This window comes from Malurus melanocephalus, unplaced genomic scaffold, assembly GCF_030028575.1.
Source record: "Malurus melanocephalus ecotype Western Australia unplaced genomic scaffold, MMel_1.1 scaffold_212, whole genome shotgun sequence".
NCBI lineage: Eukaryota > Metazoa > Chordata > Aves > Passeriformes > Maluridae > Malurus > Malurus melanocephalus.
The window spans coordinates 1249093-1265872 of NW_026623444.1; the positions used below are offsets into that span (position 1 = coordinate 1249093).

General features: G+C 42.9%; 1 protein-coding gene across 1 annotated transcript in view; it reads left to right on the forward strand.

The window, feature by feature from the left end:
* Window positions 1-14131, forward strand: part of UMODL1 (uromodulin like 1) — a 66429-nt gene extending 52298 nt beyond the window's left edge. The window contains 9 exon segments of the mRNA XM_057373995.1: window positions 2100-2313; window positions 4678-4738; window positions 5313-5469; window positions 6280-6422; window positions 7544-7780; window positions 8644-8803; window positions 11361-11452; window positions 11536-11539; window positions 13958-14131. Of these exon segments, the coding sequence (XP_057229978.1) occupies window positions 2100-2313; window positions 4678-4738; window positions 5313-5469; window positions 6280-6422; window positions 7544-7780; window positions 8644-8803; window positions 11361-11452; window positions 11536-11539; window positions 13958-14131 (1242 nt within the window).
* Window positions 14132-16780: the final 2649 nt, after the last annotated feature.

A 16780-nucleotide genomic window follows, 5' to 3' on the forward strand; every position in this document is an offset into this window, starting at 1 on the left:
GTTTAATCTCTGAGTGAAAAAACTAGATTTCATGCAGTATTCTGTTCAAATTAATGTACATTTTACTTAATTGATCCCAGTTTCCCAGATTGTCAATGCATTCCTGCTCAGGTTTTCTTTGTGTGCTACAGAAATTGTAGATACCATGACAGAMCCAAAGATTATTTGTCGTGTAGGAGACCCCTGTACTCAAGGGTATTATATATTGAATATTTCCTTCCAAAAAGTTCTCTTTCCCCCCGTTTTTTTCCAGCCCTCTTTCATCAAGCATCTTTTTGATAACCCAGGGTGTGGTACCTGTTGGGAAATTCTGAAGCCTTTTGGATAAAGGGTTTTGTAGTGTCGCCTAGTGGCTAAATAGAAATACTGCGAATGTGCCCTAACATTTTCAATCTTTGAGTCCTGCTTTGGGAGGAAAAAGCAGGAATAAAGACAAAAACAAAACAAACAAACACCGTAGCCAGGTGTGGATCGGGCTCTGGTCACAGCAAACAAGTGACAGGACAAGAGGAAACGGCCTCAAGCTGGGCCAGAGGMGGTTCAGGTTGGACATCAGGAAGAATTTCTTCACTGAAGGGGYTGTCATGCATCAGAAGGGGCTGCCAGGGAGGTKTGGAGCCCCCATCCCTGGAGGTGTCCACAGAAGGATTGGRTGTGGCACTCAGTGCTCTGGGCTGGGTGACAAGGTGGGGATCAGGCACAGCTTGGACTTGATGATCTCAGAAGTCTTTTCCAGCCTAAATGGTTCTGTGATTCTGTGAGAAAGAAGAACTGATAAAATAAAATGAATTTTTCAGGATAAATCAGGAAAGACAATTAAGTCAGCTAAGYTGGCTAAGTGGATGTCGTGGGTGTCTGTGTTTAATGTTGAGAAGTTCAGACAAAAACTATGAAAGCTGAAAACTTAGGTCTGACCTCCAACTTTTCACCACATGCTCGTGAAACAGCAGAGAGAATAGAAGCCGCCCCAGGAGTTCTGTCTTGGTGAAATGGGAGATTTTGGGTCTGAAAAGGACAACCTATGGTCTGCCTAGGCTTTAAGATAKCTGTTTTCATCCTCCCAGCTCTGCCTGGGTGCTCCATGGGGCACTCTAAGGTTTGCTGTGTAGGACTTGCAGGCACGTGGGAGCCCTTTCCAGGGGCACACAGGGGATTTGCTCTGTGCCACGTTACCTTGGCACCCAGCACGAGAAACACATCAGCTCTGGTGACTCAGGGAGGGGCTGCAGGATGCCTGCAAATCTTGGCATCACCTCAGGGCTGGATGACAGACCTGGGGAAGTCAGGGTTGGGCAGTGCACAGCAGGCAGGGCACAAGGGTGTGCAAAAGCTGTGAAAATCCAGAATAAATGCACCAGCTCTGGGCGTGGGTGCAAGGGAAACAAGGCTGCTTCTCCTGACAGCTCCCAGCGCTTGCTTCTTCCCTGGGCTCTTCCTGGTGGGAATCGCTGTTGGCAGCYCTGAGCATCACACACTGAAATAAACTCTGCCTTAACCTCACGGCTGAAATCCAGCCCTGCTGCTCCAGATATTTCCTGCAGAAGTCATGCAGAGGAAGAAGTGGTTGGAGGTGGCCATGGTGTGGCCTCCCACCTGCCCCCTTAGTACCCTGGTCTGGGCATYGAAAAAGAGGTGGGTTTTGCTTGGCTCTGGTGAGATATCAGCTGTAAAGCAAGGCTTGAAGATCATCGGCTCTAAGTTGTTACATTCCTGGGCTGAGGCAGTGAGGAGTGTCAGGAGCATCTTCACTTCCACCAGCAATTCCTTGTTTTGGATTGCCCCTCTCCCCAGAGGCACTTTGAGAGGCAGAGCMTGGGAGCTTCCCTGCAGTCTCCTCCCTCCCTTTCTGTTACCAGAGGCAAGCTCCTGTGCCAAATGACAGATGAGATGTCTTAATCACTTGGCTTRTTTAATATTCATGGCTAAAGATGCACCACATCCTTCAGCTGCTGCAGAATGAAAATGTTATAAAACAAAAGGTCAATTTTCTGCTGCTTCCCTCCAGAGCAGCAAGCACAACACTCATTTCTGGGCAGTGTACACAGCCTGAAATGTAATTGCTCCATCAGCCTTCTCCACATATATTGTTTTTATTCCAGTTACGTAAATCTCTGCCCCTTGAGGTGCTTCAGCAGATGGATGTTGGTCTGATTAAAGTGCTGATAATGGGTGTTTCTAATGGGAGCACAGTGGTAAGTTTTTATTTGTTGGTTGCACAAGATGTGAACGTCCACCACATCATCACCACTTTTTGTGAGGCCTTGGAACACATTTCCTACTTCACCATGGACAGCAGCAGCCTCTCCATACATGGTAAGAGGCAGCTGGTGCCCCAATGGTTCTTCAGAACCAGATAGATGATAAAGGTTATAATTAATCTGTATCTTTGAGGTGAAAACATCTGTAAAACAGATGTATGAAAAGCCTTTCTCTCTCCTTGTATTGCTCCTGCTTATCCATCCAAAAARATTTTCAGAGAACACCCATGGAACACCTCACAGGAAGTGAGGTACTGCTGATCCAAAAGGACAAAACCAGCTGTTCTTTCTGTCTGGTCTTTCTGTCTGTACCAAAAAAAGTGTCAGTTTTATAGAGAAAAAGCAAAGGAGATGTTAGAAACAATGGTCATGAATTGAGGTGTTTATAAGCTACCAGTGGAAAAGAGTTCCTGAGCACAGCCACAGCTATCCCTGTTAAAAATAATTTTAAACTGCATTACCCTCTGCTTTGCAAGGATAATTTTTCCATGAGATAGAAATCCAAGAATACACATGAACATGTAAATTCTGCACTGGCAGTAGTTGTTTTCCTCGCACATCTGTGGGTCTGGAGCTCTGCACTTTGCCAAGCCCAGCATTATGGCTGAATGCACAACTTCTTTTCCTTCATACATAATTGAGTAAGTAACAAGAAATATTAGTCTCCTGACTAAGAGAATTCTGCTGAATTCTGTTTCACAAGTCACCTCTGAAAAAAMCACCAAATACTATATCCCAATCCATTTGTCCAAAGAATGATGCTATAAGCTTGTTTTTATAATGTCAATTAGAATCTCATGCAAAATTACTTCGGAAATGTGTTTTTACTCTTCTCTATACATTTATTTTTTGCATGTTATACTCACAGCTGTAAATCTGGAAAGTCACATGTCCTGGTAATTAGTAAAGTCACACTTACCTACCTTGTTTGTAATGCTTTGTAGAGTGGTTGCYCTCCTCAAACCTTGTTTAAAACAAATAATTTCTTGCAGGGACAGGTCCCTACAGAGCAGGTGGTTGGTGTTACTTCCCATCTATGGTTGAATGACCTTGTTTACTCTGGTTTTTAAACTCTGGGAAGAGAAATGGAAGTATAAGCATATTTCTTAATCTCAAAAAATGAAAATTGGATCCAGGTAAAAATTGAGAAAGCAGCTAGACCGCAACTTGGACCAGTACACAAACCACCTGCTTCACTCATGCTGGGCATTTACTCAGGATTTCCTCAGGACTGTGAAATGAGGGAAAAAGTGAGGAGGTCCCTGGGGTTAGAACCATTCCCTTGGGCTGTTGAGCATTTTGGGAGTGAGAATGTACAATATTAATATTTCATGCTGTGTTTGTAAGGTTCTTTTAACAGTTCTGTTTCTTATRTTTGCCACAAAAATTAGATAGGATTGTCAAGATTGTGAGTTATTAGCAGAAGCAGAGGGGACAGAGGAGATTATAGAGTAGGTAGCAAAATACTTGATATGATACTTGATCTCTGTATGGCAGCAGGGAGAAAATGCTGGCATTWCAAACTACCTTTTTGAGGTAATTCATTTGGCTTCTCTCATTCCTCAGGCCATTTGTTAGCTGACGGATGATGGGCTTTAAGCTCCTAAATTTTCTTAGGCTTCTTCAGCCTTTTTATTTGGTTTTGTAACCACAGTGATRAGGAACATTTTTACTGAAGTCACCGCAATTTGTCAATTGATCCCAACCTTTGTTCAGTTTTGTTTAACTAAGATATTAATGTGATAATCCTCTTTGGGAAATACAGCTCTGAGAGAGCTCCGACTTATATTTTTCTTCCTCTATTGCGCAAATCAATGACTTTTTCATTTGGGGCATTTCTGGAAGCTGAACTGTTCCTGAGCAGCAGGATTTATATCTGTGTACAGATTTTATAYATTGCTTGGGAAAGAGATGGTATTTGTATGTTCCCACCACTAAAATTTTTTAAGAGAAATCTTGTGTGATGAGATCCATCCTTTGTGCTTTCTTGCAAATGGAATTTATTATATTGATTCCCTCTCAGTCAGTGGTGGGTGAATACTCAGGGTGCTTCTACCAGCAAAGAGCCAGGGGGTGACCCCAACCCTGTGCTGGACATGGGGTATTTGAACCCCASACTGATCTCAACCTGTGCTTCCCTTTTTCYCCATTTGCTTTCTCCCTGGAACCATCAGAGAGTGCTACTGACACAATTGTTCACCCCTCTCAGGACACACATGTGCAATGTGGGGCTGCCACATTGGTTTGTCCCACATTTACCACAAAATGAGTCTTCTGAAGCGCTCAAGGTTCCATCTTTTGGGTAGCAACTGGTCACAAATGAGGCTGGGTATTTTATCAAACTCTGCTCCTGTTTTCACCCCCAGCCAGAGCTGGGGGAGTGTCACAATTTTGTCAATCCTGTCTAATTTTTGTGTAGTTTCCTACAGGACCAGGCAAAACCAGGAGCACTTGTGGAACAACTTCCATCAGGTGATATCGTGCAAGCACTGATCTTCCAAAAGCTCTAGATACATGTGTTACATGCTAGTTATTGCAGCTGCCAGGAAATAAAGCACTTCAGCTTTACTGATGGGCACTTTATGTGTCTCTTGGGCTCCTTTTTTAAAAAAAGCCCCTGCTCTGACAGTAAGTAGAGGTTAAAAGAACAAAAGAAACTAGTTTCCTGCCAGTAACTGTGARTTTCCTCCTTTCTTTTGCCTTACGAAACCAATCTGAGCTTGTAAACTACAACAGAACCTTTATTTTTGTCACTCTTCAGCGTTTCCCTTCAGCCAGAATACAACAGTGATGGATAAGAAACCTGTGTGCAGCATGGTTTTACTTGTGACATCTTTGCAAACTTCAACTCATGTTTCTTCCCCAGCTTCACTGGATTTCTCTCYTGTTGAGAACAAAGCTCTGGAGGACACCATGTTCTCTAGCACGGTGCTGCCTCCTCTCACCACGGATCCCATGGCAACTCCTGATGTTTCTCCTCAAGCAYCTCCAGTCCCCCTTACCAAACCCTCCCAAGAGGTTTCCATTACAGACACAGTGAGTGTGTTTTGTGAGGATTGTCCTCACCATCCAGAAGAGATTCTTGCAGCAGGAATCTATCCCAGAGAGTTCCCTGTTCCTGGGGGAGCCTGGCTGCAATGTGAGCACCAGCAATGGCACCCACATTGTGCTGCAGGTGAGCTGGAGCAACTGTGGCACCCAAGTTTAGACCGTAAGTTCTTTGAGCCAGGGAATGCCAACAAGCTCTGGAGCACTTTTTTTTTCTCTGGCAGGTGTGAGGGGAGGAGCAGTGGCAGACCCTTAGGTATTTATACAGTCTATTATTTTCTGAATTTCCTTTGAAGAAAARAATTCCCTTCCAGTGGTGGAAAGTTACCTCTCAGTGTGCAATGAGGGACAAGCATGAAAGAGAAAGGGAATTTTCAAGTCAGGCAATGAAATTCGAGGGCCTCTCCAAACAGTCACTTCCCATGGCTCTCCTGGGTTCCCTTTGCAGTTGCCTTTTCTTAAAAGCAATTTCATGATCTCATTTTGACAAATACTTCAACTACCACCTGTAGCAGAGACGAAGAGTGATAGGTCTCATTGGATCCCAAACCAACAGCATGGTCAGACCATGCCAAAGTGCAGAAACTCCCTTCTGGATCAATGGTCATTGCTAAGGAATGATCATTGCCCCATCCCTGGAAGTGTTCAAGGCCAGGTTGGATGGGGGTCTGAGCAACCCAGTCTAGTGAAAGATGTCCTTGCCCATCACAGGGGGTTTGAAATAAGATGATCTTTAAGATTCCTTCGAACCCAAATCATTCTGTGATTCTATGATATGATAAGAAGGAAAAGAAGTAAGACTGCTGGATTTTCAGTCTCCCTGTACTGCAACAAAGACACCAGAGGTTTAATTTGTTTGATTTTTACCATCTGGAGAATGGGGTATACCCAAGAACCTGAAGCTGGAAAGCTCTGCTACATCCCCCAAAACACTGATGTTCACAAGCTGTGCTTTCTTCTGTGTGTGTTGCAGAACATGATCTCTGCCGTAGTGAGAACCATCCTTCGGAATGATGTTTTTTCTCGGGGAATAATCCACCATTTGAACACTGCCAGTCCCATTCACTGCGTGTTTCAAAATGATGTCTTGACTTCCTCTGGGTACACTGCAGATGGGTGAGGAGCAGCTCTCTCTGCTTTGAGATGCTGCTGTGTGCCTGAGTGCTGCTGCATTGGAAAATGCCCCAGGGACTGTAGCTGTATCCAGTGGCAGTACTTGGAGCAATCTCCCATCCTGGGAGCCCTGTGCTCAGGAGATCCCAGCTTGGTGCTTCTCTCCTACTCCAGCTAATGTGCCAGTAAATCCAACAAGCTTTGTTCGTACCTGGATAAACCACAGATAAAAATAAAGCTTTTGGAGCCACTGGCTCAGGAGTCAGAATTCCTAACTCCTCTTTGCCTTCCTGGACAATCCCATRTAGCAACAACAGCCTTTCTCTGCTTTTGGAGCATATCAGTCACGCAGCTTTCCACCTGATGTGGGCCTGCAAGCTCCTATGTGGGCTCTGAGAATGGGAATTTTTACCCCCCCCCCCNGTCAACTTAAAAAAAACAGAAGATATGTGATGCAAATAATCTTCTTTTGTTGTGGAAGGCCCCACCTTCAAGTAAGATGGGAATCAGAGCTATGCTTCACAGAAAATCAAGGCCATGCTCATAGAAAAAGTGACAGTACAAGCTTTGATCTCATGGGGAGTGTCCTCCCTTCATACAAGTGCACCTGCTCTCTCTTCCCTGTTATTGCGCTCAAACTCTTGGCACCAAATCCAGTTTCTGTTTCCTAGCCCTGTCCAGACATTGTGTTTTTCTTTCTATTCCCCAGCAAAGTCTTTGGCTGCTTCTCTCTGAGCTCTGTAACTTTCTCATGACTTTCACTTTTTATTCAGATTTGCCCCTTCTCACTTTTTTTGGCTCTTCTCTTCTGCACTAAGCTTTTACTCTCCTTAGTTTGAACTTTCAGAGAGCTCATAATATTGTTCCCCTTCTGCTCCATTCAACTATTTCTCCTTTCCCTATTTAAATTGCTTAGACATTCCACTCTTTGGATTTTCCTGCTTGTGTTTCCATTCCCAGCTGAAAACTTGATACATTTTGACCTTTTGAACAGTGTCCCGACATCCTGGACYTCAGATAAGCCTTCACTATTTACATGTGTGGAGAAACAGGTACTGATTTATTTCTTGCAGAAACTTACAGTCAAATTTGTGGTCTTTAAAGGAGGCTCATTGATTTTTCAGACTTTACACCATCTTTAAGGATTTGCATGGAAACGGATACTTCAAAACAGAAATGCAGTTGTTTATTGGAAACTCCCTAATCCCGCAAAATTTCAGTGTCTCTGCCAGTGAGGATGTGCTGATGGAAGTGGTGATGCAGAGGGCAGACAGAAAGCTCAAGGTGGTTCTCACTGACTGCTGGGCCAATCCAACCCATAAATCAGTGGATCCCCTGTCATTTGTTTTCATCAGCAACAGGCACAGCAATGCCATTTGCAAATACTGTGTGCTGTACCTTAGGTCTTACAGTGGTACTGACTAATAATGTTATATTTTAAATGCCTTTTACATGTGTTCTTGTCATTCACATGCACAGTCCCTTTCCATTAGCCTGGTTACACCTTCTTTGAATGAAAAAGGTGGGTATGAACAGGGATTTCAAWGGGCCATGTGGTAGTTTTTTCAGTTTGGCTGTCTTCCCTACAGTTTTGTCAGGGAATTGTGCTTCTGACCTGAAGAAATCACTTGAAGGTGGTTTTGTCAGTCTGTAGTGAAAGAGCATTTGAAAAGTGGGTGCTTTATCTTTTTCTCTGTGGTTCAGAGATTCCTCTGTGGTTTCAGGTTTGTCAAGAGCTTATGTACCTCTTGTCAACAAAGAAATAGRTTATTTGATTCCTCACACATGATATTAAAGCAGCCTCTGGTGAAAGAGGAGATTTGTTCCTGTCTGGATCCCTGATCTCACCCCGATGCCGTATTTTTTGGGCTCACCTACCACCTCAAAATACAGGATAATCCTTTTGCTYAGTAAAAAAAACCCCATTTCTTTAATGTGATGTTCTTTCAATTTGTCTTTGGTGAAACCAAGTTTAAATCYTTATTTGTTACTCTTTCCCTTCTCCAACTCTCCAACCACTTTTCWCATCTCCTGTCCTACTCAGTTACTGTGAGAATAAAGCACCAAACAGCCCCTTATCACCACTGCACTGCCAGAGCTGCTTCATGAAGGGTCTGGCTGTGACTTCCTAAAGAAGGAAAGCCTTAAAACCCAAGTTCTGTGCTATAATCACGACCTGCCTTCTCTAGCCTYAGCTACTCTGTCRTTTTGTCTCCCTTTTCAGTTGTCCYATCCCACATACGCACACCACGCTGCTGGAAAATGGGAATTCGAGCAAAGCTCAGTTTAAGATGAAAATTTTTTCCTTTGTTAACAATTCTGTGGTTTACTTACATTGCAGAATTCGTATTTTGATGGAGACCCCAGGAAGCACCTGCAGGACCGTAAGTGTTTTGCTCTTATACACTATTCTACCCCCCAAAATAGTTTTTTTTCATTTCCATATGGAGTCCTGCAATGGAATGGGGGGAGTAATGTTTCCAAACATTTTWAAATGGTTTAAAACTACTCTTGAARTTTCCTTTGTTCTCTGCTGAGAGAGTTCCTTTGTTCTTTCAGGGGAAGGAATGAAACCACATGGAAGTGGCCTTTCTTCCCATTCCTCATCCTCCTAGATAAAAGCACGGAGCTTTCACAGAGTTGGAGAACCTGAGAACAGGACCTTTCTCCTCTGCACAGGGATGGCTAAAAAGCAATTAAATAAGGCTGTTCAGAAAAGCATCAGSTCAGGTGGATGTGTCACAAAAGAGGAGCACCCAGAGTGGCAATGTCAGAAGAATGTCTGAGTAAATTTATGATTTTCCTGTCCTGTTTTTCTTTTCCTGTACAGATTTGCTTCTTCAGCTGTGACTTTAGGTGTCAGAAAAGGAAGCTCAGTGGCATTAAGTTTCTAGTCTTTGACTCTGAGAGAGTTTATGATGAGTTTTTAAAGCCTGATTGCTTTTTAAAGCACTAAACCAAACCATGTTCTGATAAGMACTTCAGGTTTTAATTGTTTTTGCTACAAAGCATTGCTTTGTTTCTTTTCACCTCCTAGTAAGTGATACACAGCTTTATTTAAAAATATGTTGCTACCATAGTAATAAGGAAAAATAYGTTTTGCTGGTGGCTTTTTTTTTCTTAATAGCAGACACTTGGGAATTTTCCTCTTCCTCTGCCAACCTTCCTGACCCTTTTTCTATCAAGGATGTTTTCATTAGCAGTTTGGTGTTCCCCCATTGTTTAACACTTTCCTCTAGCTCTAAATAACACAGTTTAAACCGATTATAAAGTAAATGATCTCTTCCTAAAAGATTAAAAGTGGCTACCAGGGGATATTTGTTTCCTTTCTCAAAGGTTAAGAGAAAGGTTAAGAGGCTCTCTTTTCCTCCAGGTTAAAAAAAAATAAAGTAGGGACAGGAAACATGACTGAAAATGTTAAGGTGCCTCTGATTTTTGCAGCTGAGTATGAATATACATTTCATTTGTTTTTGTCTGATACAAAATTGTCTCCAATGAAAAGTCAGTGAATTCAATATCTTAGATTAAGACTAAACTGTGATGTGGGCAAGACAATCACCAGGCACATCTAYACAGGGTGAGCAATGGCTTTTACAAAGAACAGAGGGGGAACTGCAGAGGGTGCAAAGATCAAGGAAGATTGGAGCAAGAGTAGAGGATATTTGTAAATAATGTAAGATGGCTGGGAAAGTGCCCTGATCCTCTGTTACTCTGGGGAATAATGACTTGCTTCAGGGCAGGTTTAGTTCAGCTCTTTACCCACAAAATTGATACTTACATCTTCTATTATTTCTTCTTAATCAGTCTATTTATTCCTTGTTTTCTCTGGAAGAGAGTAAGTTCTAAAGTCTAGAATGGAAAAAAAATGGACAGGCTGAGGAAAAAAGCAGCAAGAAATGAGTAAGAAACATGACTCTGAATGGGAAGAGGAGTGATGTGCTACCACCATGCACATGTTTGGTTTGGCTGCTCCATGGCCAAGTGGAACCCAAAGTCATTGCCATCAGGGAGCAACTGCATCACTGTGTCCTCTAATGGATCCACCTACCTGGGGAAGCTATTTGAGGGCAGGCCAACCTCATAAATAACTACATGGGTATTTTTATGGGGGCTGACCCAGCTGAAGACACTGGCTGGCAGTGGATTGTAGAGGTTTTTCAGTGCTGCCAGGAYGGTGACACTGGTGAGACATTCTTGTGTGAACAAGCTGGTAAGACACCCTGCTGATTTTGCTGATCATGGGATGATGCTGCAGTTTGTCTGATTTTTTTGTGCACTTCCAGGACAGCCACAGTATCTTTTGAATAAACCCAGTAGGTTTGGGTTCCCATCAAAGACCTTTAGGCTGCAACTTGAAACAAAAAGGCAGCAAACAAAAAAAAAAAGAAATGCCTGTGCTGTGTATTGAGCAAGTGCTGATTCCCAACGTTTCAAGAACAGGGCTTTCAGATTTGTAGTTCTCAGATTAGTGGTTCACATCTCACTGCAGTTGTGTGTAGTTTCAAAATGACACACAGCTTAGCAGGGCCTGAAAGCTGCTGCTGCTTTTGCTGGTGCTGGTTGCAGTATCTGCTGTGCCTGCCATGGGCAGCAGAAACAGCCAAACAAAAATGCTTGCAAAACCCTGGCATTAGTGATAAATTTATTCTCCCATAAGGTTTCTCTAAAACAAACAGAAAGCTGATGAAAAGATTGCCTGTGTGAAATGTCTGTTCACAGCAGTGTGTTCCAGTGTGACTTATTACAGATTTTTTACTGATTTTTCCCTGATGCCATTTCTTTTGGACTTTTCTTTGGTACTARTTTCAGTTTAACAAAGCATAACATTAAGAAACAAAAGCCCAGTGGTGAGAGTAGCACCAGGCTTTCACAAGCTCATCAGAARGCTTTGTATTTTTAATTAGTAAGCCACATGACTTGTTGGAGTTTGAATTTTTGCAGAGATGCCATGCAAGGGCTCGATCCCTGAAGGGTGGAGAAACCATCGCCCTTCACAGAACATTCTGGGGACCCCTCTGTAAATCAACTGGTGAGTTGTGAACAGATGCCTAAAAAAAGGGRGCACAGCATAACTRTCATACAAAGATCAATATTTTACTRGCAAAGGAACCTGAAGGCCTGTGCTACACAAGGTTTTTGTGCCCCTCTATATTCCTTAGGAGCAGGCATTCCTGCTGGAGCCACGTGGCAGCGTGGAGAAGCACRTGCCCTTCTGGGAGCAGGGACTGTCAGGTTATCAAGGGAAAGTAGAAAGGAAGATAAAGTGCCTTTGTGCAGCTGTTTGCACAGGGTAGCAAGTGCAACAACCACRAAACCAAACAATTATTTCAATTGTAAAGTGTGGAAGCAGCGTTGATCTTTGAGATTGCAATCAGTTTTCCAAGTGTTTACACTGTTGTTAGTCTGCAATTATTTTGTGCTCTGAAGTCCCAAATCAGAGGATGTGAGGGATTTTGCTGTGTTTCCTTTGGCTCCCTGGTGCTGATTTCATTACCACAGTGAGAGGAAGTGGCAGAGCACAGCTGATGYACAGCACCTTTGGTTAATTTGGGGCAGCACAGGGTAATAGAGAGCAAACASCAGCACAGTCTGATTTGTTATGTACCTGCCTTTTCTGCATTAACCTGAGTGATGCTTTCAAGGGCACCTGTGATCTCTCATGTTTTCAGTCATTTGGCCCCCTCCAGCTTTGCATTTATAACTTGTTAACTTAAAACACTCATTGAGAGTATTTTGGCTCACCAACATCAGATTTTTWACACGTGGCTACCATGAATAGACAAGTTCATAATGTTCTTTTGGACCTAGGAACTGGCTCTGACTTGGAAGGYTGTATTTTTCTTCCATTACACAGTCTGTTCAAACAGGTCTGCAGTGTTCATTTCTGAATTAGTTCTTAAAAAGACCCAACCAAACCAATAGCAGTTAATGCAGCTTTCTTTGTTTAGCTCTTACAACAAGTAGCTCTCACTCCCATATTTGCCGTAGATGCTGATGCATTTCTAGTTTTGAAAAATGGCAATTTCCCCAAAGGACCTCAGGTGAGGGGAGCTCAATTTGGGTGTGCTAAATCGATTTCTAGGCAARGGTGGCACTTCTGTGTGCTGTCTCTTGTTTCCAATTTGGATACTTACACYACATTTTGAGTGATCTACTTCTCTGCATTGAAGGAGACAACATGAATTGTGATGTTAGGTAAAACACGAGTAAGTGCTGCAGTGAAACATGAAAAAGCTTTACCTGCTCTGCCAACACTTGGCCACATGTTATGGCAAAGGCCACTGCTCCGTGTCCTCAGGAGGGCCTGCTCTGTCTGTGTCTGCCTACAGGCTGCCATTTCCACTGTGCATATTCTACTTCATTCCTTTGTTTTATGCTGAAATTCAGAAATAAAACTAAATGTATTACAGAGCACTGCTTTGKCCTGTCTTGGAATGATGTCCTGGGTGTTGTGTAGATAGAACACWGCTCTTACAAACCTCTGCTGGCTCCAGCAGTGCCCTTTGGGCAAAACTCTTGTCTCTAATTGCAGGCATGCATGCAGTGGTATTTGTCTTCTTCTACCTCAGGTACCTCACAAGTGCCTGGCAAAACAAGTGCTGTCCTGAAAATGTCAGCAAACAAATCCTGTTTTTGTTGGTGCATCRAGCCTTTGCAGGAAGGAGTTGTAAGAACTTGTACAAACATGAAGAGAGACATAATGATAAAGGAAGAGGGGTTTCTGCTTGCAGATTTGGACAAGTATAGAAGTGTCTAAATATGAACCAGGAGAACAYGTTCTGTCCACCTTCTGTCTGTGGTCTGTGGTGTCTTGCGAGGCAGTTGGCAACATGGGACTTGACTCTTGTCCACACAGGGGCATTTGGTGTTCATTCTTTCCTTCCCCTCAGAGTCTGAGGGTTATTCCAGCAAAGCTCAGGTCTCCTGCAGGTTCTGTGCCCTGTCTGCCAGACTTGTGCAGAATTTGCAGACARCTTTAGGCTGCTTAGTTGTCTCTAAATGACTGTGCTCACGTGCAACACTGAGCCCACAGTGACCAAGCCAATGTGACTCCACTGACCACCCCAGCCACATCTCTGCTGAGAGAACCAGAATTCTTCCCCAAGTACTCTGTGTTTGAAGAAGACTTATGTAGTGATAAAAGCAAATCAAGTCACTTCTATAATCATAAATGAATGGAGGCAGGATTAAGATAGGAGAACGCTCCACCTCTAAGGTCCTTCTGAAAGTAAGGCAGCATTTYGAAAAGTCACCAGTGCCAATTCTTTAATTCTTACTTTAGCTGAAAATCACACTCATGTCTGCAAGGACTCTACACTTGTATGTAAAAAGAGAACATGRACTGTCCTCACACCCTTTCCATGAGAATCACCCTCCCCATAAGGCTGATTCATGTCTGTAGCACAGTTCTGTACTGCCATGTTGGCTAATTTGTAGGTAACTGTTTCTCTCCCAGTAAAATATTTAGGAATTTCAAAGCTTTTTTCTTTCACCTCTTGATTTTTTTTTTTTCTTTTTTTTTAGCATCTGCTATGAAGAGAGAGAAGGAGGCTGGGATGGGAATTGGACACATCATCCTCATAGCCCGTGCTGTGTTTGGTTTTGTGCTGGGAGTTGTGACCCTGCTCATTTTCCAGTACCAGCTAAAGACAGGAAGATACAACTTCAGGATCAAGTCTGACAACTTCAGCTACCAAGTATTCTATGATTAGTGAGTCTCATGTAAGTACTAAATTATTATCAGTTGCATTTTCTAGTCATTTAGCTCTTCCTGAAATGGTGAAATACTTGTAAGTAATCATCTTTTATTTGGGAATATTTGAACCTGCTGTCTTTTTGCTATGGGTACAGGCCATATAAGTAGGAAAGAAACTCCTACTGTTCTTCCCTGTTTTCAAATGATGCCAACTACAAGAGGAGGAAGACAGCACTGTGTCCTTCATCTTCCTTCATGGTTTGTATCTCAGTAAGAGAAAAGGATATATTGCTTTAGAAAACACCAATAAGCATTTCCACAATTTTTGATTAGTGTAATAAAGGAGAGAAACTTTACCACCCTCTTTATAAATTTTCTTCAGAAGTTATCCCTTTCTGCAAAAGCTTGGGTTTAATTATTAATTTTTTAGGGTTTTTTTGAGAAAGTAGTGGGATGTTAAACATTAAGAGCTTGAAATATTGATGATGTATAAGCAGTGCTTGCATGTGCCTGAAAAGAYAGAGTCTGAAAAGACAGCTCTGAGGAGACTCAACCACTGCCACATGGTCTGCGAATTTAACACTTTTCCAGAATACCATGGGATTCAGCACTTTTTCCGTAAAATTAATTTGTTCTAGCAGCTCATTTTGCTGCTTGTCTCTTTAAGAGGAGTAGAGAGAAGTGAGAAAGCTGGCAGGCTGGAAAAGAACACCTAACACACACTTCACAACTCAAGGATGTTTGCTGAGGATCGAATTCTGTTCCTGGAAACAGCTTATTTGCCATTATTGCCAGAGTTAGTCAGTAACCCTTCCCTGGAGCAGGCCTCCCTCRGGACAATGCCATGGCCACAGTAAATGTCCTGGACTCATCACGATGGCATTTGCAGATAATTCAGTTTGATTCACTGAGCACAGTAATAGTTAATATATACCACAGGGAAAGGGCAGGGAAAACTATCCCAGCTTCCTGCTTACAAGCCTTGAATAGTCACTTTTAGTTCTATTTCCCTGCATTTCATCCCACAGACCATCCTCTTATCCATCTCTGGGCAGCTCCTGGGATGGCTGCAGATGAGGATGATGCTCTGGTGGCTTCCCAAGGGCTGGGTCTGTCAGGAATCCCAAGGGAATGTACCCAGGAGTCTTTGGTACAACTCCAGCAGCTGTAGTTCCATCAGGGATACAAATCCCACCATAGAGCCATAACCCAGCCTAAAGGGCATATCAAGTTTATTAAATTAAAACCCACACATGAAATCTCCGAGTCTCTCCACAGAGGGAAGAATGGCTTCTCTTKCATTCATCATTCTGCTYTCCTGAGTGATCATGATTGCAATAYYRGTAGCAGTGRGAATTCTGGAGCTGTGAAAAGGGCTTGCAGCATAAAGGATATTGTCAGGCTCATTATGCTTATACATCACATTGGASTCTCAGCTAATGGCTCCTTTTAGGAGCTGGAACTGCTCAGCTTTTCTTTCCTATGCATTTCCTTTAATTTCTTTGGAACTGGTAGATTACCTGTCTCAATCCAGATTAATTTGGTTTCTAATTTTTTTTTCTAGTGGGGTCCTGTCTCATYACATGAAACTGAAACTTGTCTTCACCCAATATTTGGCTTTCCTTGCTGTAAATAATTGTGGTCTTGATGGGTTGCAATGCTGACTCTTCCCAAATTATGTCATGTATAAAAGGTCTCTATACCTCCTTTCCCCCCTCCGTCTCTTTTTTTTTCTTAGCAATCTGATTCTTCCCTGCTGTCCTAGGAACTCTGTATGACAACAGCTCCAGGCTGAAGTGAATTTTGGCCGTTTCCCCCTGGATAAAATGGAAGGAAATAAAAACCAAAGACCTCTGGTTCTCTCTTCAAGTTCCAACATTTGGATTCCTCACTGTGACACTGTGTGCCAATCTTAGCATCAATTGTGCCATTAATATTGACAAGTTGCATATTTTCACAGATATTCAAGGAAGTAAATGAGCAAACCTTCAAAAAGATCTCTTTTTCAGTTTGTGATGTGTTTACTTAGGGTGAGGTTGAAACTTCGAGCTGCAACAGTGTTGAAGACCTAATTGTGCAACGCCTTAAGTATACAGACACTGGGGAACGAGCACTGGATTTGCCACCAAAAAAAGGACTGTGAATCAGGGGCTTAACCTACTCAGGGTGTTCTTCAGCACAAGTTTGGAGATTTGATTCTGTAACTGACAAGCAGTCAGTGGAAAAAAAAATATTTGTGGTGCTGGCAGCTCAGGTTTTTCCAGATAAATCAATTGGTACCTGTGTATTGTGCTTAATTAGACCCTAATGATTGTGCTGTCAAACCACACAGTGAGAGCTCTCCAATTCCATTTGAAGAGTTGTAAATTTGACCTGGRTTTTGCAAGAGCATCAGTGCAGCAGCAAAGGCTTTGTTTACACACTCCATTGGGTACAACAACAGTCTGTTCAGCTGGATAAACTGGAGCACAAATCTCTTCCACGCAGTCAGCATTTCCTGCAGGGCTCCTTCCTGGGCTGCTCTTCTCTGCTGTCCAAATCTCCACTGCAGTGAGGGCTGGAAAACGAAAGGTGAGGTAACTTGGCCCACTACCCTGGGTTCTGTGCTGCAGTCATTCCTCCTACACAGTGACAATTGCTGTGCCTGGGTCACATCTAACTCAGT